General features: G+C 51.2%; 3 protein-coding genes across 3 annotated transcripts; 2 read left to right on the top strand and 1 right to left on the bottom strand.

Moving 5' to 3' along the window:
• The first annotated feature begins 1,637 nt into the window (after nt 1-1,637).
• Nucleotides 1,638-4,815, top strand: ARF5 (ARF GTPase 5). Its single transcript, XM_006729048.3, has 6 exons — nt 1,638-1,834; nt 2,362-2,442; nt 2,802-2,911; nt 3,507-3,578; nt 4,108-4,233; nt 4,338-4,815. Exons 1-6 carry the CDS (start codon nt 1,768-1,770, stop codon nt 4,422-4,424), a joined length of 543 nt encoding a protein of 180 aa, XP_006729111.1. The 5' UTR covers nt 1,638-1,767; the 3' UTR covers nt 4,425-4,815.
• A 1,553-nt stretch (nt 4,816-6,368) lies between these two features.
• FSCN3 (fascin actin-bundling protein 3) lies at nt 6,369-11,836 on the top strand. The gene is made up of 6 exons (XM_006729046.2): nt 6,369-6,509; nt 7,514-8,210; nt 8,530-8,648; nt 10,519-10,678; nt 11,156-11,326; nt 11,631-11,836. The coding sequence occupies exons 1-6, from the start codon at nt 6,369-6,371 to the stop codon at nt 11,834-11,836; spliced, it is 1,494 nt and encodes a 497-aa protein (XP_006729109.2).
• A 5,604-nt stretch (nt 11,837-17,440) lies between these two features.
• On the bottom strand, nt 17,441-21,818 carry PAX4 (paired box 4). The gene is given in 12 exon segments (XM_081800912.1): nt 17,441-17,512; nt 17,514-17,570; nt 17,572-17,585; nt 17,887-18,028; nt 18,304-18,359; nt 18,984-19,053; nt 19,402-19,484; nt 19,697-19,822; nt 20,412-20,487; nt 20,779-20,994; nt 21,287-21,417; nt 21,806-21,818. Coding segments are annotated over 12 exon segments (1,056 nt in total).
• Between the last annotated feature and the right edge of the window lie 700 nt (nt 21,819-22,518).

Below are 22,518 nucleotides of genomic sequence, written 5' to 3'. Positions count from 1 at the left end.
TGCTAAGAAGACACTAAAAGATTTTAATCTTGAGTGGCATCATCCGGACTTGCATGACAGGTTGAAGATACCAAGGGGCAGGAGATTGGTAAGGAGACTATTTCTGTCCTGAGGAAGAGATGGTAGTGAAATAGGGCAAGGACAACAGGGACGGAAAGGAAGAGGCTAATTAAAAGAGCTAAAGATGTGGCACTGACCTCGTCACCACGAGCTCTGTTATTGTATTGAGACTCTTAAATGCACTCTTCAACCTTGTAAAAAGCCTTCTTAAGAATGCAAGTCTGTGACTGAAGAGTAAAGGAAAGTCATGGACCCGCTCATACCTGGTGCCCAAAGCCTGTTCTCTTTACAGACTTTTCAGGTCAGGATGGGGCAGACCCTGGAGGTCTGTTCAGACCCAGTCAATTTCTTAGTGGCCCAGACAAAATCCAGCTGTACTATACAAAACATTCAGATATATTGTTTCATCATTTTAATCTTCACCATAACCTCATGAGATAGGGCAGATATTAGTCTCCTTTTGTAGAAAATAACAGGTTGTGAGAATCGTTGAAGCTAAGCCCTCAAAAAAGGGGGGGGAGGCAGAACTGAGATTTGAACTGAGACCTGGAACAATGGTACACAGTGGGCATTCAATATTTGTTGAATGAGTGAATGAATGAAGGTTCTCTGATTCTCAGCTCACCTCACCACGTCCAGTCCATAAGCCCACTGGCACTCCGGTTTCAAATTGCTTGCCCTTACTCCACTGAGTAGCCTATTAGTTCATCCAAACCAAGTACTATATTTGTTAAGCATTTATTAGATGCCTGGCACTGACCCAGTCTCCATCGCAGAAGAAATTTAAATTAATTCCTGTCTTGTTATTTCCCCCCTTTGCTGAGTGGGGAAATTACTTGTGAAGCACTTTGAGTCTAGGGCCACAAAAGTTTCATAAATTCCTGGACAGGTGGGCAGTAAAAATCCGGGTTCCCAGGTCTGTGGCAAAGTAAAGAAGCTTCAAAAAAGCTGCCTGGGTCAGCTGAAGGACTTTGTGTCTGGGGCCATCGAGGCAAAGGCGTTGTTCTCCTGCATGCAGGAGTAGGTTCTGTTGATTGCAAAACTAAGAAGGCCAGCGAGAGCTTGGGCACCTTTTTTTTCCACCTCCAGCGTACTCCTCTCGAGATTCTAAGGTCACTTGAACCACCTGCAACGCTCAAGGCCCCTCCCTCTCTGGGCGCTGAGGGGGCCAAACAGAGGACTGAGACGCGAGCACAGAGCTTCCGCTCGCCTAGGAGGGTGGTGCATGCAGTGGACAATGCCAGTTCGCAAGAGCTAAACCGGAGCGCAGGGCGGGCTGGACGCGACAAACCAAAGCCCAGGGGCCGGCCACTTAAAGCTGGGAGTCGAGGGCCGTTGTGGAGCATTGTGGACTTTCCTCGGCCCCGCTCGGGCTGCCGCTGAAGCAGCCACAGACCTGCCAGCGCTTTAGAAACGGGGAGAGACCCAGACTCTTTCCCTCTTTAAAGCCGGCGCGGGACGCAGCGAGGCTGGGGAGAGTCGCTAAGCTCCAGTTTCTGCCTGAGCCGGAGCCTGGGGGCGGGGAAGGGGCGGGGCGGGGAAGGGGCCCGGCCGGGGGCGGGCCCGCGATGACGTAGGGCGGGCCGGGACGCGCGGAGGCGGCGGCGGAGCCTCCTCCTTCTGCTGCTGCGCCCCATCCCCCAGCGGCCGGCAGGTTCCAGTCCGCACCCCGCATCCGTGCCCGCACCCCCTCCCCCGGGCCCCGCCATGGGCCTCACCGTGTCCGCGCTCTTTTCGCGGATCTTCGGGAAGAAGCAGATGCGGATCCTCATGGGTGAGGCAGATCAAGCGCGCGGCCCGGGCCGGAGCGTCGGCCCCCGCGCAGCCCTCCCACCCCCGCGTCCCTCCGAGCCCGGCTCAGCCGGGTCTCTGACCCTGAGTCGCCCACCTCCTCTAACCCCCTGGGGTCACTGCTCTCGGGTGGGTCGCGGTCTGCGGCGCCGACCCCGGGGCCTGAGCCCGGGAGCTGCGGGCCTGGGTGGGGTGAAGCTCCCTCCGCCCCGGCCCGGCCGGTAAGAAGGGAGGATTCCGCCCTTGGAGACGACTTTTAAAAGGAGCGCGGCCCTCCTCCCATGCCCCTTACCCCCTAGCCCTCTCCCACCTCTCGCCCGCTTCGGGGGCACGGGTTGGTGCTCACCACCCAGACTGCTCTTAAGGCCTCGAAGGTAGAGAACAGCGCGCACCTGCAGGCGCTTGGGCTCTCCGCCCCCGTCTCCATCAGCTGTCCTGGTCTCTCCCCTTCCCTGGTCTCTAGAGGGCTCCCTCGCTCCCGTCTCCAACCCTATGCCCCTCTCCTTGCAGTTGGCTTGGATGCAGCTGGCAAGACCACAATCCTGTACAAACTGAAGTTGGGGGAGATTGTCACCACCATCCCCACCATAGGTGAGTTCTGAGGCGAGGCCGGGAGGAGCGGGAGGCTGGCGGCAGGCCTTCCCAGGGTCTGCTACCCGTTCAGCCTGAGGCCCTTATCTCTGCAGGGAGCTGACCCTGACACCAGACACTGCTACCTGAGAAGTGGGTCACAGTTACCTTTAGTTGCTGGATGGTGCCGAGGCGGGGTGAATGTGACCCAGCCCCGCCTGGTCTGTGGACTGCCTGTCCTCTGGGGTTCTGTTCCCATGGGACTTGATCATTGCCTTCTGGTTTTATGTCCTGGGATGAATCCACCTAGATTTAGAGAGTTCCTTTCTTTCAGGACTTTGTTCTCATGTTGTCGTTTTTTTTTTCCCAATTATCGCCAGGCTTCAATGTGGAAACAGTGGAATACAAGAACATTTGTTTCACAGTCTGGGACGTGGGAGGCCAGGACAAGATTCGGCCTCTGTGGCGGCACTACTTCCAGAACACTCAGGTGGGGTGGGGCTCCCCGACCCCAGGAGAAAAAGTGTTAGGGCTACAGAGACCAAGATGTTGGCCTACACTGGGCCCGCAAGCCAGGAAAAGACCTTTACCTCCTATCTATCCCCGTTTGTAGACTTACCTCTACTCATTCTTCAGGAATGGCCTTAGTCTTCTGAGACTTAGCCACCTTAGCTTCTCCTGAGAAGCAGGGCTCTGGGGCCATGCTGCCTTTATCTATCTATCTATCTATCTATTTATTTTTAAAGTAAGCTTTTTCTCCCAACGTGGGGCTTGAACTCACAACTCCCAAGATCGAGAGTTGCATGCTCTGAGCCAGCCAGGTGCACTCATGCTGCCTCATTTAGCTCTCGTCTGGTCTTTCCCTGTTCCCTTGCACTTCTTCTAACAACACTGCTTGCCTGACGGCAGAAGCTGTATCCTTTGCAGGGTGTCTCCAGTTGGTGCCAGCATGTCTGCAGAGCCTTAGTGAAAATTTACAAGATGAGAAGGTTTAGACACAAAGATGGGAAAAAGAGAGAAAGAGGCCAGACTAGGGTATGTCCCACGTAGGAGTGATTGCTTGTCCTTTCTTCCTTCCCACCCAGGGTCTCATCTTCGTAGTGGACAGTAATGACCGAGAGCGGGTCCAGGAATCTGCTGATGAACTCCAGAAGATGGTGAGCACCCAGAGCCCCAGGAACTGAGCCTTCATTTGGAGACAGATCTCTGAGATCTCTGTGCTAGGGTGAAAGTCAGGAACATCTCACAGGCCTTGAATGTATTTCTCTTTGTGGACACAGTCACAAGGCGTATCTTACTCTGTTTTGAATTTGAGTCAGGTAAAAAAGCGTAGGACTAACTTTTTCCTTGAATGCTCACGTCTTCACATCCAAGGAGTTGGTGGGGAAAGGGGAATTATATGTGGTGGAGAGAAACATCATCTTACATTCTTGTTTTTCCATTTGGAAATTTTGTCATTTTGACTAGGGCAAGGCATTAGAAAAAGGCTCTTTCCGGATTTAAAGCCAGATGGCTTCACGCTGACTTAGGACTCTCTATTTTGTCTTCAGCAGTAGACTACACAATGTTACATGTTTCCCACGAATATGCTAGAAGGTAGAAAGGGGGGTTCCCCTACGCAGCAGGGAAGGGGAGGCCCGGAGACTCGGCCAGGACTCCAGACTCCATCCCCTTCACCTCTGTCAGCTGCAGGAGGACGAGCTGCGGGATGCGGTGCTGCTGGTGTTTGCCAACAAGCAGGACATGCCCAATGCCATGCCCGTGAGCGAGCTGACCGACAAGCTGGGGCTGCAGCATTTGCGCAGCCGCACGGTGAGGCTCCTGCCCCTCCCAAGGGAGCCGCGGGTAGGGGGTGGGAAGTAAAGGCATCCCCCCTTCCTTCCCTGCTACTGATCTTTCCTTCCTTCTCCCCACAGTGGTACGTCCAGGCCACCTGTGCCACCCAAGGCACAGGCCTGTATGATGGGCTCGACTGGCTGTCCCATGAGCTGTCAAAGCGCTAACCAACCAGGGGCCGGCCCCTGCTGCCCGGAAGCTCCCGCGTGCATCCCGGGATGGCCAGCTTCCCGGACTCCTCAGGCAGTGCCCTTCCCTCCCACTCCTCTCCCACAGACACAGGCCTCTGCTCCTGCCTGCATGTTCTCTCTGTCGTTGGAGCCTGGAGCCTCACTCTCTGGGCACGGAGGGGTCCGCTCTCCTGCCTGCTGGGACCTGTGGAAGGGACTTCCAGGGCTAAGGCCCCTTCTTCCAGAGCAGGAGCAGGGATCTGGGTTTACTTTTGTTTTTTCCATTTCGGGTGTCCCCCTGGGGCCAGGTGGGGAGGGAAGGTGAGGGCCCCGGGTGGTGCTATGATGTGGCACTGGACATTGAGTAATAAATTTGCTGTGGTTTGTACACGGTGTTGTCTGTAGCCTAGAAGTGGGGGGGGGCTGGATTGTTGGGTACAAAGAGACAATACGATATGGGGGAGGCTCAAGGCTGCAGAGCCAACCCCCTCCCCCCAGCATGCGCACACACCCTGCTGCCTTCATCTAGCTCAGCTTCTCCCACCTTATTCTTGAGGCCATAAGTACTTCAGGGGTTCCAGTGGAGGAAATAACATTTCCTCCCCAATTCCAGGGGACCTTTGCTGAGGGAAACAGGGTCTACCTTCATGATTCTGTAAATCCCATACATCCTGTGCCTCTCCATCTCCTAGCAGTGGTTCTTAATGGGTACTATGAACATTAAAATTGGGGAGGAGGGGATATTTTTTAAAAATAGGGTCCTGAGGTGCACTTCAGAAAATATGATTCATTAGGACTGGTCTGAAGCTCAAGAATATGCATCTTAGAAATTACCCACGTGATTCTGTCACTAGTAGGCTATTGGCCTTATTCTATAAAACATCGGTAGGTCCCTTTTAATCCTTGGGGATTAAAGTTCCTCCCCGTGCACTGGAACTCTTTCTACCTGGGGAGACCTACCCCACCCCCACCACGGGGAATAGGAAAGTGTGTGTATGGAACCAGGAGTGTGGGCTGTTTCCCCAAGTGTGGGTTACTCTGCGCATTCTTCAAATCCCAGCAAAGCTTAAACAAAACCTACTCCACCGCCATTATTTCTTCTTGTCTTTCTCCTTTCTCGTTGTCAAATTCTCCAGGTTCTGGACTGATCTTCTCCAGGAGCTTTGTAGGAAATGAGTCCCAGAGGGTGTTGGCCGACAGGGACCCTTTGGGGGGAGGGGCTGGGATCCCTAGCAGCAGTGCAGCTGGGGATTATGAGGAAGATGCCCCATGCTCCCCCGACCCAGGACATTTTCCCTCCCCTGCTCTGAGCCAGCCCTTCCTGATGAGTATGTGATCCTTGTTGGTTATCTATCTAGGGTTTCCTCACCCTTCCTGAAAAGCACCTTCTGAGACATTTTGGCCTTATTCTCCCAAGGGCTGTAAAAGTTAATATATTTTTCCTGGATACCTTGAACTTGAACACTTGCGTCCCTAGGGAGCCAGACTCCCCTCACTTCGTGGGGAGGAAAGAAGTTGATTTTTATCCTGTGATTACGATGAGAAACAGAAGCGAAGAAGGGAAGACACTTGCCTGTAGTTTTAGATGATCGCTGCCGCAGGCCAAAGTTCCGATCCCAGTCTCAGCTCAGTCACCTCGGCGCCTGGAGTCGCTCGGGGAGGTCAATGCCAAAGGCCCTAGACCCACTTCCTCTGGGCTGTGGATCGACATGGCCAGGCAGTGCCCTTTCCCCACCACGGATAGGAGGCAGCCCTCACAGTCACAATGCTCCCGGGTCACAGAGGTGCTGGGCCTGAGGCCAGGCTCTGCCTGAGAAATGCCCTCTGGGAACGTCTTCTGGTGGGTACTACAGGCCTGATTCCAGGCCCTATGGCCTGTGGAACCGCACCAGTGGGGGGACGGCTGGGCCAGACGGAGTCATCACCTGCGGTGCCGGCCCCATGGAGGAGGTGGAGTGGACGCGAAGACCCAAGCCTGAGGAGCTAAGGGTTGGGCTCATCAGCTGGGCAGGATCCTACCTCACTTTTGAGGCATATAAGAACACGGTCACTGCCACTGCAAAGGGTTTGGGCCGGAGACAGGTAAGCAACCCTGTGCTGGAGTCATTTTTCCCAGTGGCCAAGCTCGTGTGTGTGTGTGTGTGTGTGTGTGTGTGTGTGTGTGTGTGTTGGCTGGGGTACACTCTCGATCATTGCCAGACCGAGACCCTCCTCCCCCAGGCTTTTGCTCACAGGTCTCTATCACTCCCTCTCCCCCTCTCTAAACCTGTTCCGAGAGGCAAAGCCTCAGCCCTTGCAGCCTTGCTTTCTTCCCTCCACCGACACCGGGTGGTTGTGTCATCACGAAGAGGAGAGGTGAAGAGCCCAGGCTGGAAGGCAGGATTGTGGGCATCCGGGGGAGGGACTGCAGGGCCCGTGATCCTGTTCAGATTGTGGTTTGGGAACGGGGAACTCTACAAGCCCTCCGGGAGAGTGCGTCTTCATTTTAGAGACGGATGCAGGCAATCCTGCAGTGCTACCCCAGAGTGCCGTAGCCAGGCCCTCGTTTAGAACCGGGTTGATCCTGGCTGAACCAGACGAGTGCATCTCAACCGTGTGTGTTCCCACTCTTATCCCTGGAGCCTAGGCCTTCTTGTAAGAGGTCTCGATCTTCTCCTGCCATGCTGGGGAGGTGGGCTTTGCGGAGGGGGCGTGTGAGCTAGCATGCTATCCAGGGGCAACAGTGAGGAAGAGAAAAGTAAAACCTAAACCAAAGCACTTCTTAGAAAAGTAGTCATTGAAGGACACCACGAAGTAAGAGAGAAGGATGTTTACCTTCTGTTAGCTGGAAGAGGTAGGCGTTCAGAACTTCTCTTGGGATCTTGAAAAGTGCTCTGATTTTAGTAGTAAAGGTCTCCTGCAATCTTTCAATTACTGTTGGATGAGAGGATGGGAGAGCTGACAGTCACCATGGAGGCCGATGTGGAGGGGAAGGTGGTTGGTCCCATGAAGGTTGTAGGGTGATGCTGGGGGGGATGGTAGTAGGACTCCCTGGCCTCATCATCTGGCAGTACTGATCTCCTTCCTCTCCCTCCCAACGCCTCCAGACCTGGGAGATCTTGGTGAGCAATGAGCATGACGCCCAGGCCGTGGTACGACTAAGGGGCTTGCAGGGCCTCTACCTCCTATGCGAGGCAGACGGCAGTCTGTGCTATGGCCGGCCAAGGACCAGCCACCATGGGTGCTTCCTCCTGCGTTTCCACCGCAATGGCAAGTGGACCCTCCAGTGCATAATTAGCGGCCGTTATCTGGAGTCTGATGGTGAGGATGTGTTCTGCAACTCCAGGGTCCTCTCGGCTTACCACATGTGGACCCCCCGGCCAGCCCTGCATGTCCACGTGATCCTCTACAGCCCGGTCAACCACTGCTACGCCCGGGCTGACCCCACCATGGGCCGCGTCTGGGTGGATGCACCAGTTCCCTGCCTGGAGGAATGTGGCTTCCTGTTGCATTTCCAAGATGGATGCTACCACCTGGAGACCTCAGCACACTTCTTCTTGTCCCACTTAGACCGGCTGGTCCCCCAACCCTCAACACAGACAGCTTTTCACATGCAGGTGCGGCCCGGAGGGCTCGTGGCACTGAGCGATGGAGAAGGAGGCATGTTGTACCCACAGGGCTCACGTCTGCTCCTGGGCCTGGGCTCCAATCCCCACAGGGGTGAGGAGTGGTTCATCCTACAGCGCTGTCCCACCTGGGTCAGCCTCAGGTCAAAGACTCGGAAGTTCCTCTCCATCATCTATGGCAAGTGCTGGGTCCAAGACAGCTATGGAGGGAGGGAGAGAGCTGACTGCTGAAAAGAGAAAACTGTGTTGGAGATCAGCAAAGATTTTTGAACCTGCTGATAAAGAAGATCCTGGGGTCCCAACAGGATTCCTTAGGTCATGGAGCAGGGTGATGAGGCAGAGGCATGAGCTATTAGGGGAAGTAGCTTGGGTCTTCTCCAGGCACCTGTGATCTGCAGAAGGTGGTAAAGGCTGAGGAGGGAAAACAGAGGGACATGAAGTGTGGAGGAGGGGCTGAGATCGAGGGTGACTCCTTCTGACATGTTTTTTCTCTGCAGATGTTGAGGTATGTGCTGCCTCTGAACACATAACCCCAATGTCCTTGTTCCAGTTTGAATGTGACGATGAGAGCCCTGCCTTACAGCTTCGTGCAGCCAATGGCCGCTACCTAGCCCAGGTGAGACATGGGCCTCCTGAGTAAGAGAACCCTTAATCTCCGAGCTCTCCCATTCTAGACATACTTTCTTCTTCCTCAAGGCAGGTGACCAGATGCTGAGGTGAACCGTGGAGGCCCTTGTCAATTTTCAACCAATGGGGCCTCTTTAAAAAAAAAAGAAAAAGTAACTTTAGGGCGCCTGGGTGGCTCAGTTGGTTGGGCGACTGCCTTCGGCTCAGGTCATGATCCTGGAGTCCCGGGATCGAGCCCCGCGTCGGGCTCCCTGCTCGGCGGGGAGTCTGCTTCTCCCTCTGACCCTCCCCCATCTCGTGCTCTCTCTCTCTGTCTCATTCTCTCTCTCAAGTAAATAAAAAAAAAAAAAATCTTTAAAAAAAAAAAGAAAAAGTAACTTTATTGAGGCACAATTCATATACAATAAAGGGCACTCATTTAAATGTGCAAGTCAGTAAGTTTTGACAAATGAATACACCTATGCGTGTATATGCGAATGTATACACCTCATCACAAGTTAAAGAAGACCACAGAAATTCCCTCTTGCCCCTTTGTAGTCAGTTCCCCTTTCCCCTTGCCCTCCCCTCCACCACTGTTACTATTCTGTCACTATAGATTAGAGTTGCCTACTCTAGAATTTCATATAAATGGAATCACACCATATTACAGTATGTATTCTTCCTTTCATCAGCGTAATGTTTCTGAGATTCATTCACAATCCGTGTATCAATAGTTTGTCCCCTTTTATTGCTGAGCAGTCAGTGTTCCATACTACTACTCATCAACACAAACATAAATTGTTTATCCACTTGCTTGTTGATGAACACTTGAGTTGTTTCTGGTTTGGGCTATTGTGAATAGAGTTGCGGAGCACCTGGGTGGCTCAGCTGGTTAAGCATCTGCCTTCGGCTCAGTTCATGATCCCAGGATATTGGGATCGAGCCCCATGTCAGGCTCCCTGATTCTCTCTCTCCCCCCTGCTTGTGACCTCTCAATCTCTCTCTCTCAAATAAGTAAATAAAATCTTTAAAAAATAAAGTTGCTAGCAACATTTGTGTACAAATTTTTTTGTGGGCCTATATTTTCAGTTATCTTAGGCAAATACATAGGGGTAGAAATACTGGGTCACATGATGAATGTGTGTTTATATATATTTTTTAAGATTTTGTTTATTTGAGAGAGAACAAGCTAGAGAGAGAGAGCACAAGCAGTGGGGAAGGGCAGAAGGAGAGGGAGAAGCAGACTCCCCACTAAGCAGGGAGCCCGATGTCAGGCTCGATTCCAGGACCCTGGGATCATGACCTGAGCCGAAGGCAGACACTTACCCGACTGAGCCACCCAGGTGCCCCATGTTTACATTTTTAAGAAAATGTTAAATTGTTTTCTAAAGTGATATACTACTTTACGTTCTTGCCAGTAATGTATGGGAGTTCTAATTGCTCCACATCCTCATCAACACTTGTTATTGTCTGTCTTTTTAATTTTAGCTACTCTAATGGATGTGCAGTGACATCTTATTGTGGCTTTAATTTGCATCTCCCTTATAATTAATAATGTTGAGTATCTTTTCATGTGCTTATTGGCCATTTGTATATCTTCTCTGTGAGGTGTCTGTTCAAATCTTTTGCCCTGCTCGGCAGGAGGCCTGCTTCTTCCTCTCCCACTCCCCCTGCTTGTGTGCTCTCTCTCTCTGTCAAATAAATAAGTAAAGTCTTTAAAAAAAAAAAAAAAAAAAGGATGGGAAAGCATAAATCATGCCCTGGGAGAATGAAGAAAGCCAGTGGGTGGGATGTGGGAAAGGGTCTAGGAATAAAAACGATGGGAAGAAAGCTGAGATTTTGTCCTTATTTCTCTTCTCTGCTCCCTATAATCTCTCCAGAGGCACCACAGGACAGTGGTGGCTAATGGGCATCCAATGGAGGCTGACACCTTCTTCCGTGTGCACTGGAATTGTGGCAGGATCATCCTGCAGTCTCCCAGTGGACGCTTCTTGGGCATCATAGACAATGGCCTGCTGATGGCCAATGCCACCGTTCCAGGTGAGGAGAGCAGCCCTCCTGCCAGGTTATTCCAAGTCAAGATGTTTTCAGAGGGAGCTGGGATATAATAGAAAGAGCACTGGAGTTGTGGTCAGAAGATTTGGGTCTGTGTATTTGCTGAATCACTGAGTTTTTGTCATCACTTGGGCAAACACTTCTTTGAGCCTCAGTTTCCGTGGCTCCATTACCAGTGGAGGTGATATCCAAGCTGCCTGCCTCATAGGATTCTCGTGAAGATTAAATAGATTCACACATCTCGAAGGAAGGAAGAATACTGAAGCCTCCTGGGATCCACACTGTACTAAGTGCTTTCACAAACATTTTATAAGCACCTCACCTAAGATCCGGCACATAGTAGGTGTTCAGTAATTGTTAAAATGTTGAAAACCTTCTGCAGTTAGCGTCCCTCTTCCCGCTTCTATCTGGGAAAGCATCTAGAAGCAGCTCATCCAAATAACTCCTTTCTATTTCTTTCAGGCCCCAGGGAGGAATTTGGGATTCGATTAGCTAACCGGCCCTTCCTTGTATTGCGAGGTCGTTATGGGTACGTGGGCACCTCCTCCGAGCACGACCTCATGAAGTGCAATATGGATCAGCCCGACTGCATTCACCTGCTGCCCTGCTGCCAAGGCATCTACCACTTCCAGGGTGAGGAGCTCCTCTTCTCTGGCCCTGGGTTCACAGTCTTGTCCTGCCTTAGCCCCAACTCAGACTTCCCGGCCTGCTGCTCAGAGCCTACTCATCCGAAGGGGAAAAATGGAGTTTCTCTTTGTTTTCACACTTCAAAGCCCCCAGAATGGGCTGGCAGAGCAAAATCCAGCCCTCCTGCGTTTCCACAGAGGGACCTGCCGACACAGGCAGGGTCAGGGGGCCAGGGGGGCTGGCATGCTTCCTGGGAGCCTCCGCAGGTGGTACCACTGGAAGACTTCATCCTTCACCCTTCCCTCCCCAGCACAGGGTGGAGCCTTCTGGTCAATAACATCCTTCGGCACCTTTCGCCCTTGGGGAAAATTTGCTCTCAACTTCTGTATAGAGCTTCACGGGAGCAATTTGCTCACGGTGCTGGCGCCCAATGGCTTCTACATGCGATCCGACCGAAGCGGCACCCTGTTGGCAGACAGCGAAGAGATTACCAAAGACTGTATTTGGGAGTTTTAGGTAAGATCAAGTGGGTCAGGACCGGGAGGTGGGGGAGCAGGCGTGGAGGGGCAAGAGAAGAAGGGAAGTGGGTGAGAGTGAGACCGAAGCACAGCCGTGGACTAACTTCTGTCCCACAGCCTGATCAACTCCAGACTTTTATTCCAAGTCCGTGCCTTTCCTCTCAGGGCTTCTAAACCCAGACTTGCTGGAGAAAGAAGGGGAAATCAGCGCTAGTTCCTGACGATTATGCCGCACTGACACATGCGTGCAAGCAAGCTTGCAGGGGATAGAATCAGGTGTACTCATGTGTTTATTTCTCTTCATTAAGATGCAGAGCTTTGCCCCATTTTCAGGGAAGACAGGTAACTTTGGGGTATGCTTTCTAGCCTATGCACTTTCTATTCCTACATCCCTGGATCCCTGGAGTGCTGATGGCTCCCAGATATTCATCTGCAGCTCTCACCCTTCTCCTGAACAATAACCTCCTCTCTTTCCAACTTCCTGATTGACGACTGATTTGACCTTGCCATCCCCTCAAAATCAGCCTCCTCACACTCCCTCCCACAGATGATTCTTCTGGCCCTCCCCCATGGCCATCTAGGGTATTGCTGTCCTCCCAAATGCTCTGGATCAAGACCTCAGCACCGTCTCTCCTTCCTCCCTTTCATTCCCTTTACCAAACTCTGAAAATTCTTGGGTACTTCCTTAACAATGCCTCTTGGGTGCTTGCTCCTTCTTAACTACCTTTGCTACCTGTGGATCCAGGCATTTCACCCAAAGCCTGCACTGCAGTAGGAGCTCCCCAGCAGCACTCCCTGCCTCCAGACCCGTCCCATCCAAGCTCTTCTCCACACCAAGTTTGCTTTCTTAAAGTGCTGTCTCTAATCCATCATTCCCTGTTCACAACTCTTCAGGACACCTCACTGTTCTTAGCCCTGTTTCTTCACAGTTGGCCTCGCTTTCCTGGCTTGGAAGGTCATGAGGATGTTGTAGGAAGAAGAGCTTTGGTTTTGATATCATATAGACCTGGAACCTCGGGGAAATTGCTTTAACATTTCTAGGCCTTGGTTTCCTTATCTGTAAAATGGGAATAGTGTCTACTTCATTGGGTGGTATGAAGGTTAAGTAGCCATATGAATCTCCCCACTATATATGTTCACTCCTTTTCTTGCATTTTCTACTGGTTTTCTATACAAACCCTTTGCTATGGCCAAACTGGAAAAAAAAAAATCAAATGAAATTCCACCAAGCTTGTTTTCTCATCTGTTCCATGAAGGGTTTCGATTGAACCAAATTTCTCAGGCTCCTTCCAGGCCTGACATTCCAGCAGTCAATGTATCCTAGTGGTTAAGAGCACATTCTTGGACATTGAACTGGGTTCTAATTGGACTTTTATCAGTTAAACTTGTTGTTTGACCCCGGAAAAATGAACCTCTCAAAGGTTCCTTGGGATGAAATGGGAATATAGTATCTATCTTGTAGGATTTTGTTGTGTTATGCGAGATAATGATTATAAAATGTGTAGTAAACAGCCTGGCAGCTAGCGCACTGTACTCTATCAGAAGCCTTCCCCAATCGAGTTGAATTCTTAGTAAATCTTATCTGTTGACTACAATATCCCTTTGAACTCTAATGCTATTTTTTACACCATTAAGTTGATTAAAAAAATAATTTTACAACCTTATCCTATAAATTAACTTCACATACATCTGTGTAATCCATCATCAAAAATGGAACAAAACAGGGCGCCTGGGTGGCTCAGTCGGCTAAGCCTCTGACTCTTGATCTCAGCTCAGGTGTTGCTTGATCTTAGGGTTGTGAGTTTGAGCCCTGTGTTGGGCTCTATGCTGGGCATGGAGCCCACTTTAAAAACAGGAAAGAAAAAAAAAGAATGGAACAAATCACTTTATTCTGTCTTTTCCCAGATGATCTTACCAGATTTTTCCTAAAAGCCCAAGATCAGCGAACGATTGACCAAAGATTTCTATTTCCTCTTCCCTTCCCAGGTCAATGGGATGCCACCTACGGAAATCCAAAGCCTCCAGGAGAAACTACTGCACTAAACACAACAGGAACCCCAGAGTCAAGATCCATGAGAATATCTGTTACACAACTTTCCTTACCCAGTTTAGCAAAACACCTGTTTCAAGCAACAATACACAAAAGGCCACCCCCAAGATCCCTGTGTGTATCTGACTCAGTACAGAATAGGGGTCTCGATATGGGTGGAGACCAAGGCCCCAGGCCACTCCAAGTTCTATCCAGAAGAGGCAAGACCAAATGGTAACCAATTCTTGCACTGATCTTCCCCCATCCCCGCCAGGACTACTAGAATTCTTCCAGTAATCGTCCGAGGAGCCAGTTTTGCCCTGAAGGATTCAGAATCCAGAAATGATTAGATGTCTTTTGGTTTGGAAAGAATGAAGGATTATGAGTCCTATGGGCACAGGGTAATGGTAATGACACACCTTATACCTGGATAGCCTGAAATTTACCAACCATCTCACCTTTGATCTTGTCAGTTGGGCAAGACAGGTACTTTCCCCATCACTGCCCACCTTTTACAGGGAGCTGAAGTGACGGTCCCATGACAGCCAGCTCTGACTCAATTCTTCGATTAGAATGCACTGTAATGTCCACTACTCTTTCCATCAAAACAGAGCTTCCACAATGACCATCATTCTTGTACTGTATAGTACAAGAATGTACTGTATATGTACTGTATATGAAGACCAAACTTTGGTCTTCATCTAACTACTATTTGCTCTATCACTGTCTTTACTGACATAGACTCTTAAGTACTTTTATTTAGAAAGGAGTAGTTTAAAGGTGCCTGGGTGGCTCAGTCAGTTAAGCGTCTGCCTTTGGCTCAGGTCATGATCCCAGGGTCCTGGGATCGAGTCCCACATCGGGTTCTCTGCTCAGCAGGGAGCCTGCTTCTCCCTCTCCCTCTGGTGCTCTCCCTGCTTGGGCTCTCTCTCTCTCTCTCTCTCTGTCAAATAAATCTATAAAATCTTTTAAAATAAAGAAAGGAATATTTTAATCACTATCATAAAATGGAAGATGAGAATCACTTGCCATAAATAGAAAGTGGCCTTAAAAATAAATACAATGAAAACAAAGTGAGGTTATCAAATCCTAGTTAGAGTTCCCTCCCCTGCCCAAGGCTCAGAACCTGAGGTTCCCTTTCCCTCTGTTACAAAAAAAGGTTAACGACTGTTACAGAAGCACTAAATACTAGGACCAAAATGAAAGCTTTCTCTTCAATGTAATCAGAATTGAAAGGGAGTCAAAAGGGGAATAATTTTCTCATTTCTGACTAAATATTATTTAAAGCAGTGTCTACATCCCTCCTAAAATATTCTCCAATACCAACAGTGATGCCTGACCCCCAATTTGGGGAAATTGCACCATACTATAATGAGTGCCTGGTTTTTAATCTGTTAAGAAAAGAAACTAAGGGCGCCTGGGTGGCTCAGTTGGTTAAGCGACTGCCTTCAGCTCAGGTCATGATCCCAGGGTCCTGGGATCGAGTCCCGCATCGGGCTCCCTGCTCTGCGGGGAGCCTGCTTCTCCCTCTCCCACTCCCCCTGCTTGTGGCTTGTGTTCCCTCTCTCGCTGTGTCTCTCTCTGTCAAATAAATAAATAAAATCCTTAAAAAAAAAAAAAAAGAAAGAAAAGAAACTAAAACCACAACATGAGAGAGATTCCATTTGTATAGAGGAAAATGACCTCAGGCTTTTGTAAGTATGTTTCTCCTCAAGAGATAGAAAAGAATTCTGTAAAAATTTTAATCTAGTAAGGAAAGCTTGAGAACACTAGAGACCAGGGCATCTCTTTCCAAGAGAACGTTAAGAATAGGCCAAAGATATGGAGTGGAATACACTACACTCTTCAGAGAGATAGGACCTTGGGGGTCATTTAATGCAGAATCTCTTCTTCAGCCTCCCATAAATGCATATACAAACTTAGATGCACAATCATGCATGTGCACGGAGATACACACACACACACACACACACACACACACACACACACCACATAGTCTGTTACCCATATTCCCCACAAGTGGCCATCCATCCTCCACTTGAACGTGCTTGGCCATGGGACCTCAGCTAGCAGCTCCCTCCATTGCTGACCTCAGTCCTACTGCTGAGTGAATGGCTTGTTCTCAGACTGTACCGTGCAGACTGTCATCCCCCAAAACCTCACCCATTTCCCTGGGCAGTCTGTCAGCAGGGACAGGGGCAGAGTGTGCTCCCTGACCCTTGGAATTTCATTCGAGAGCTGTGCTGGTCCATAGAACTTTCTGTGCTGATGGAAATATTCTATAATGTTTACTGTCTGATACAGAGCCAGGGGACACCTGTGACTGTTGGGCATTTGATATGTGACTAGCATGAATGAGGAGCTGAATTGCTCATTTTACTTAATTTCAGTTACATTTATATAGCTACATGTAATTGGTGGCTAGTTGCTGAAGAGCACAGCACTAGAGTATTTGATGATGAGATAACTTCTGGATGAGTACCCCTCCCAGATGGGAGAAAACAGACTTGCCCCCACTCCTTTTATCCTGCTTCGCACCATCATCATTCTATCCCCAGCTCTTCAAAAGGGAAAAAAGTGGGAGGGACGAGCCCATCCCTCATTCAAGATATCCCTTTCTTCACTCCCCTTTCCCCATATTCCTCTCTTTCCCTACATACTAAGGCTTCCCAGGAGGAACCTAGAGATTTCTCTGCAGGGAGACAAACTTGAGAAGATTTGGAACTTACTGCCAAGAAGAAGCAAGCAAACCTGCCCCCGGATCATGTATAAAGGGACAAGCAGAGTATGAATAATGGCCTTTCCACTCTTCTGCTTTGCCAAAAATAATATGCAATTAAGGAAGTAATGTGTATTTTCTTAGATTAAGGAATTATTGTAAATTTTCTTAGATGTTGTAGCTATGTAAGAGAAGTTCCTTATTTTGGATCCCCAAAATGAGGGGCGACATGCCATGATGTATCATCAGTGTATGGGTGTATGAGCACCCAAACAATATATAGATACATATATACAGGCATATGTGTGTAGATATAGACCCAGATAGATAAACATATAGATTAGACAGATTAGATAGTTACATAGACCTATAGATACACTAAATAGATGAGAGCTCGATACATACATACATACACAGTTACACATATAAATAGATCAGATAGATAAATACATAGATTAGATGGATTGGAAACTAGGGAGATAGAGAGGAAGATAAAAATGATAGGTAGATAAATAGATATATAGTTAGAGATAGAACAAACTTTATCGTTGTTAAATGTAGGGGTGGGGTATGAATGTTTATGGGAAAAACACTAACAGGAACTACTGCTAATTTAAAAAATGTTTTTATTCCTGCCACCTAGAAAGCCATTTAAGGCCAGTGTGAGTAGTGGGTGGCCACGGCTTCTCCAGCCCCTCCAAAGAGGTGCACATCAGAGGCGCAGCAGGGCAGGGCCAGGCCAGGTCCACGGGTGAGCAAGAATCCCAGGAGGGAGGGGGCAGCAGTAATGTGCTTGGGCAGGATGGTATTAAGTCCTACCCACCCCATCCCCTTTCCACTCTGGCCCTCCTCCCTCATTCCAGGCCTTGCAGGGGTGGGGAGTAGGGCCAGAGCAAGGCCTCAGGGGTACCAAGACTGGCAATGGAGGCAGTGGAAGGAAGGGCAAGGGTGGCAGAGCAGGACTGAATCCAGGGAGCTCAGCTGCAGGAGGCAGGTAGCCTGTGGGGACAAAGAGAAGGGTGAGTTGGGGTTTGTTGCTGTGATCCCACCCCTCAAAGTCACTGGGTGGGAAGAGGGACAGACATCATATATATATGATGGATATATATACTCAAATCCCAATCCCATCCCCTTTTCCTGCTAAGGCTGCCATGGCACTACAGACTCCAGGGGTGCTAGTCTAGAAAGATGTGTCAAGATTCCTTGATGACCCCGACTGAAGATCCGCACGCTCTTGGGGGTCAAAGAGTAAGCCCTCCCCACACCATGCAGGAGTGAGGCCGGGCCTGTGGATTCTTACCCCAGCAGGGCTTGAGAGAGGCTTGGGGTGGGGTGTCACTGAGACTCCTGTCTGGTGCTGTCCCCCAGCACAGCTGATAGCAGGAGGGACCCAAGGATTCGAGGGCGGGCAGGACTGCTGTGGGCACACAGCAAGGTAACTGCTAGAAAAAGCAAGAGGACACCCCCCGACTTGCTGTCAGAGATGGCTCCTGTTCAGCAGACCTGGGGCTCTAAGGCTGCCCCCTGCCTCCCGCTGTATCCTGTACAACTCCAGAGGGCGCCATTCACACGGTAGACTATGAGGATGGTGCTTTCTGAAGTGTGCAGTGTAGGAACCTGGAGCAGTCAGGAATTCTAGCTCAGGCCTCACTGGGAATGGGAGAAGCAGTGAGCTCTTGTCTTCCCAGTTCAGAAACTCCCCTCTCTTCCTGGATACCTGTGCAGAAGTGGTCCCTGGGGAGACACTCGGTAGAGTCAGATCCTGGGAAGCACCTACAAGGTGAGAGCAGATCCACTCAGGAGGAATGCGTCTAGGGAGTGAGGAGGAGTGGGGAGTAGCGGGGAGGTTCTAGGAAAGGTAGCAACTTCTGGCAGGGATGGGAAGAGATGGATGCTACCACCCTAAACTGCCTCCTCCCCAAGGCAGAGCCTTGGGAGACTGGGGAAGAAGGATTAAATCTCAAGGATGGTAAACTGGGGACCGTGCAGACCTGAAGAACAGAGACTCTGAATGCCGAGTATCTAACACAGGGCCTGGCACACGGAAGATGCCAAGTAAATGTGTAGTGGATGGATGGATGGATGGATGGATGGATGGATGGATGGATGGGTGGATGGATGGATGGATAGGTGAGTGGATGGATGGATGGATGAATGCAATGCATGCATGGAAGGATGGGTGGGTAGGTGAGTGGATGGATGGATGGATGGATGGATGGATGGATGGATGGATGGGTGGATGGGTGGATGGATGGATGGATGGATGGATGGATGGATGGGTGGGTGGATGGATGGATAGGTGAGTGGATGGATGGATGGATGAATGCAACGCATGCATGGAAGGATGGGTGGGTAGGTGAGTGGATGGATGGAAGCATGGATGTGCAGAGAAATCACCTGGAATCTGCATTTCCCACTTGAGCTTCTCTTGTCGGCGCCATTTGGCTCTTCGGTTGGAAAACCAGACCTGAGGGAGGGCAGAAACAGCACAGCTGACTGTGCTCTCCACTCCCCGGCACCTACTGCTCTCACCACACGTTCCTGGTCTGGACCCAGACTTCCTCAGACCTGATGGCCTCCCTCCCTGCTTTGGCCTTTGTTCTCTGGCGCCTTCCCCACCTCAAAGGTTTGGGGTGGGGAAGAGAGGAGAGCAATCGGCAGGAGAACAAGGGGGGTCTTGTGTCTGGTTTCTGCTACAAACAAATTTGTTTCCACCTTCTCGCCCCCTTCCCCACCTCACCAGAACCCAAGGCCTTCTCAGCACAGACTCTTCCTTCCTGGAGTGTGTGCACACTGTGGCGCAGGGCTCACTCACCCTCACTGTGTCCTCCGGCAGAGAGGTGGCGGCAGCCAGCTTTCCCCGGGCCGCTGAATCAGGATACTGCCCACGCTGGAACTCTGCCGAGATGGAGGCTTGCACAGTAAGGGCATAGCGAGGAGAGAGGCAGGGCCGGGTCTCCCCCTCAGGCTCCACTTCCGCCTGCTACAACCCTAAACTACCCTCTTCCCCAAGGCGGGGCCCCCCACAGCCTCCACCTCTCAACTGCGGCATTGCCTCCATGTGTCACGCCAAGCACCCTCGAGCCCACTGTCTGCCCCAGCCCTGGCACCTTTCTCCAGCGCCTCGGCTTGGCCCGGGGAGAAGATAGTCCGATTCCGGTGGCCAGTCCCTGGGTGGGGACCCCGGGGAGCCTCAGAGCCACTATGGGGAGGGTGAGGGACTGGAGCCAAAACAGCTGTAAAGGGGGACAAATGCTTGTGGTGGTTTGTGATAGTGATTCTTCTCCTCAGATGGGGTTCCCAAGGCCCCGGGGCTATGGACAGGAGATGGCATGGGTACAAGAGCAGAGCTGTGCTGGTAGGACATTCACAGCTCCTTGGAGGTTACTTCAGGGACCCTGAGTGAGAGGCACAGCCAATGCCATGGTCGGGTGCATGCTTAGTGTTTGGGGAAACAGCCGCAAGGTTGGTCCAGGTTTGCACGATCCCACAGAACATGAAGGGCGTTCTGAGAAGCTGTGCACGAGGAAGAGGGAGGGTGTAGAAGGTCCAGTCCTTCCTCCTCCTTGGCAGATCCTGTGAACCTGAGGGCCAGGGGACCTGAGTTCCGTTCCAGGACCTGCCAACAACTAGCTGGCAACCTTGGGTAAGTCACTTCCCTTCTCTGAGCTTCGATTTTCTTCTACCAGGAGACAATACTCCCTGCCAGGCTCTCCTTATTGTCTTTCTGTGACGGTGATCCAAGAAAGAACAAGAAGGGGCTTTGCAAACTGTAAAATGCTGACGTTTGCTCTGAGCGTCCCTGGGGGCAGCTCCAAGACCCACCTGGAGACCTGAGCTGTGCCCAGGGCGGTGTCTGGTCCTCCTGGAGCGCCCGCAGGATGCGGTTGATGGAGGAGACCTGGGGGAGTCGGGGTGTTGAGTGGGGAGATGGTGTGCAGACCCAGGGTCGCATCCTGAATCCTTACCCCAATATCCTTTCTCTCCTCTCTCTGGGCCCCCGCATTATTCCTAGGGCAGGCTCCTCTCTTCCCAAGCTTTCTTCTTCTCTCTTGTCCCACGACCCCACTTTTCAGAAGAGAGCCCCTCGGCCCAGCCTCCCCAGCCTGGGGTGGCCCCACTGCCAAGTAAGAGGGGGTCCTCTCCCCAGATGGCCGGTTTGCCAGCCCTGCAGGGAGGGGAGAGCACTTACACTGGGAGTCTTGTCCTGCGTGCAGAGCCCTTCGGCACAGAGCTGGTGTTGGATCTCCCAGGCAAAGAGGGCCGGGCACTCACCCTTCAGCTGGGCAATTCGAGCCACCACAGGGGGTGTGGCCAGACGCGGCTTGCTTCCCCCAATCCCCTTGGGCTCCAAGACACCTGTGCGGTAGTAACGTGCTAGGATCTTGCTCACACAGCCATTAGATACCTGGGTCAGGTGAGAAGCAGGAACAGATGATGGCATGATTGCCAGAGGGTGAGTGTCCCTAGGGCAGAAGGAGGCTACAAGGCAAAGTGAGACTTACTGGCCCAGGCCGCAGAGTTGAGCATTCAGCCTCACCCTTGGGAGCCTGAAGATCCCCACCCCGGACCCCAAGAGGATCTCCCATGAAGTAGCCCAAGCCCCCAAAGCACTCAGAGTCTGCAACAGCCTCAGACTTGCCTTAAAGAGGGTGCCGTGTCCCTGCTTCTTGTCCCCATCCCTGGGTAAACCGTACTACCTTCAGGCTCCGGGAGATGTCGCAGGGCCGCATCCCGCTGACTGCCAGCCGCACAATCTGCTGCCGGGTGTCCAGGGGCAGGGGCCGGCCATTCACAAAAAGCCCCCCCAGCTGATTCACACTGCTGATCCCTGGGCATGAGAAGGAGGCATCCACACATCTCCCCTCTCCCCAGCCCACCTGCAGCACGGAGGACCCTCTTGGGGAGGGTTCCTCAGGCTGCTCCGGTCTGGCTTCCCATCACAGAGAAAGTCCTCGCCCCCAGGGCCCCCCAGCTCCCACTTTCTTTGGGAGGTGGTTCACGGGTGAGTCTTTGCTTTGAGGCCGTTGGCGCTGACCCCCGTGATCTAAGGGAAGCAGGTGGAGCAGGGAGGAAGTGCCTGGATGAAGCTCCCCCAGAACACCAGCCAAGGGCATGGAAACTGGTGGAGTTTCCTCCCCTGGAGGGAGGCAAGGACCTGAGATATTCCCTCCCCCCTTACACCAGCCTGTTCTCCCCACTTCTCCCAGGCGTCTTACCATCCTGCGGCATGTTCCAGGCCAATGCTCTTCACAAAAGGGCAGGAACTGGGAAGACTGGGGAGAGGGATTCCTCCTAGGAGCTCCTTCTTTGGTCTTGGGGCTGGATCTGCAATGACCAAGGTTATTTGGGTGAAGCCTCTTGCTCAGAATGGTCTTGGGTTGTAATGTTTTGTGATAGAGGGTCAGGTTTCTAAAATTTGCCAGCAGGTTGGGTGAGAAAATTCAAATTCTCTCTACTTATACCCTTCAGTGATGAACTAACATATCACAGGGCCAGTGGAGGACTGGGTCTTCCTGGATGTCCTGATAAGGGCTTGGTGGGTGGGTAGGCTCTCATTTCTCACACTTTTCATTGTAAGAGGTCAGGGAAGTAGAAAAGGATTATGCATCCAAATGCTCAGGCTTTCCCTTTTGCAAATGGACCACTGTTATCTCTGACCCCTCAGAGCCTTCTCAGCCCTGGGTGATGTGCTTGGGCTTCCTAAGTTCAGATTCAATAGGGTCAAAACCCAAAACTTAGAATATTCTGCCCAGCCAGAAGAGGGCATCGGTGACCAAAGATCCCATTTGCCCTGGTCTGAGGCTAGAGACCAGGTTCAAGACTGCCTTCACTACCAGGCAGCTCCTAAGCTTAGTTTCTCTGGACCACCAACTAGAAAGCTTCCCTCAGAGCACTTCAGGGAGGGTCTTGCTCCTGATTTTTTTTTTTT

This window comes from Leptonychotes weddellii, chromosome 12, assembly GCF_054177405.1.
Source record: "Leptonychotes weddellii isolate Sample4059 chromosome 12, ASM5417740v2, whole genome shotgun sequence".
Lineage (NCBI taxonomy): Eukaryota > Metazoa > Chordata > Mammalia > Carnivora > Phocidae > Leptonychotes > Leptonychotes weddellii.
This window is presented reverse-complemented; position numbering and strand designations above follow the sequence as displayed.

Bases quoted from the DNA above. Each gene is read 5' to 3' on its own strand.
- ARF5 (XM_006729048.3), top strand. From the start codon at position 1,768: ATGGGCCTCACCGTGTCCGCGCTCTTTTCGCGGATCTTCGGGAAGAAG. The intron at 1,835-2,361 runs GTGAGGCAGATC...CTCTCCTTGCAG, and splicing joins GCAGATGCGGATCCTCATGG to TTGGCTTGGATGCAGCTGGC. The intron at 2,443-2,801 runs GTGAGTTCTGAG...AATTATCGCCAG, and splicing joins CACCACCATCCCCACCATAG to GCTTCAATGTGGAAACAGTG.
- FSCN3 (XM_006729046.2), top strand. From the start codon at position 6,369: ATGGAGGAGGTGGAGTGGACGCGAAGACCCAAGCCTGAGGAGCTAAGG. The intron at 6,510-7,513 runs GTAAGCAACCCT...CAACGCCTCCAG, and splicing joins AGGGTTTGGGCCGGAGACAG to ACCTGGGAGATCTTGGTGAG. The intron at 10,679-11,155 runs GTGAGGAGAGCA...TATTTCTTTCAG, and splicing joins GGCCAATGCCACCGTTCCAG to GCCCCAGGGAGGAATTTGGG.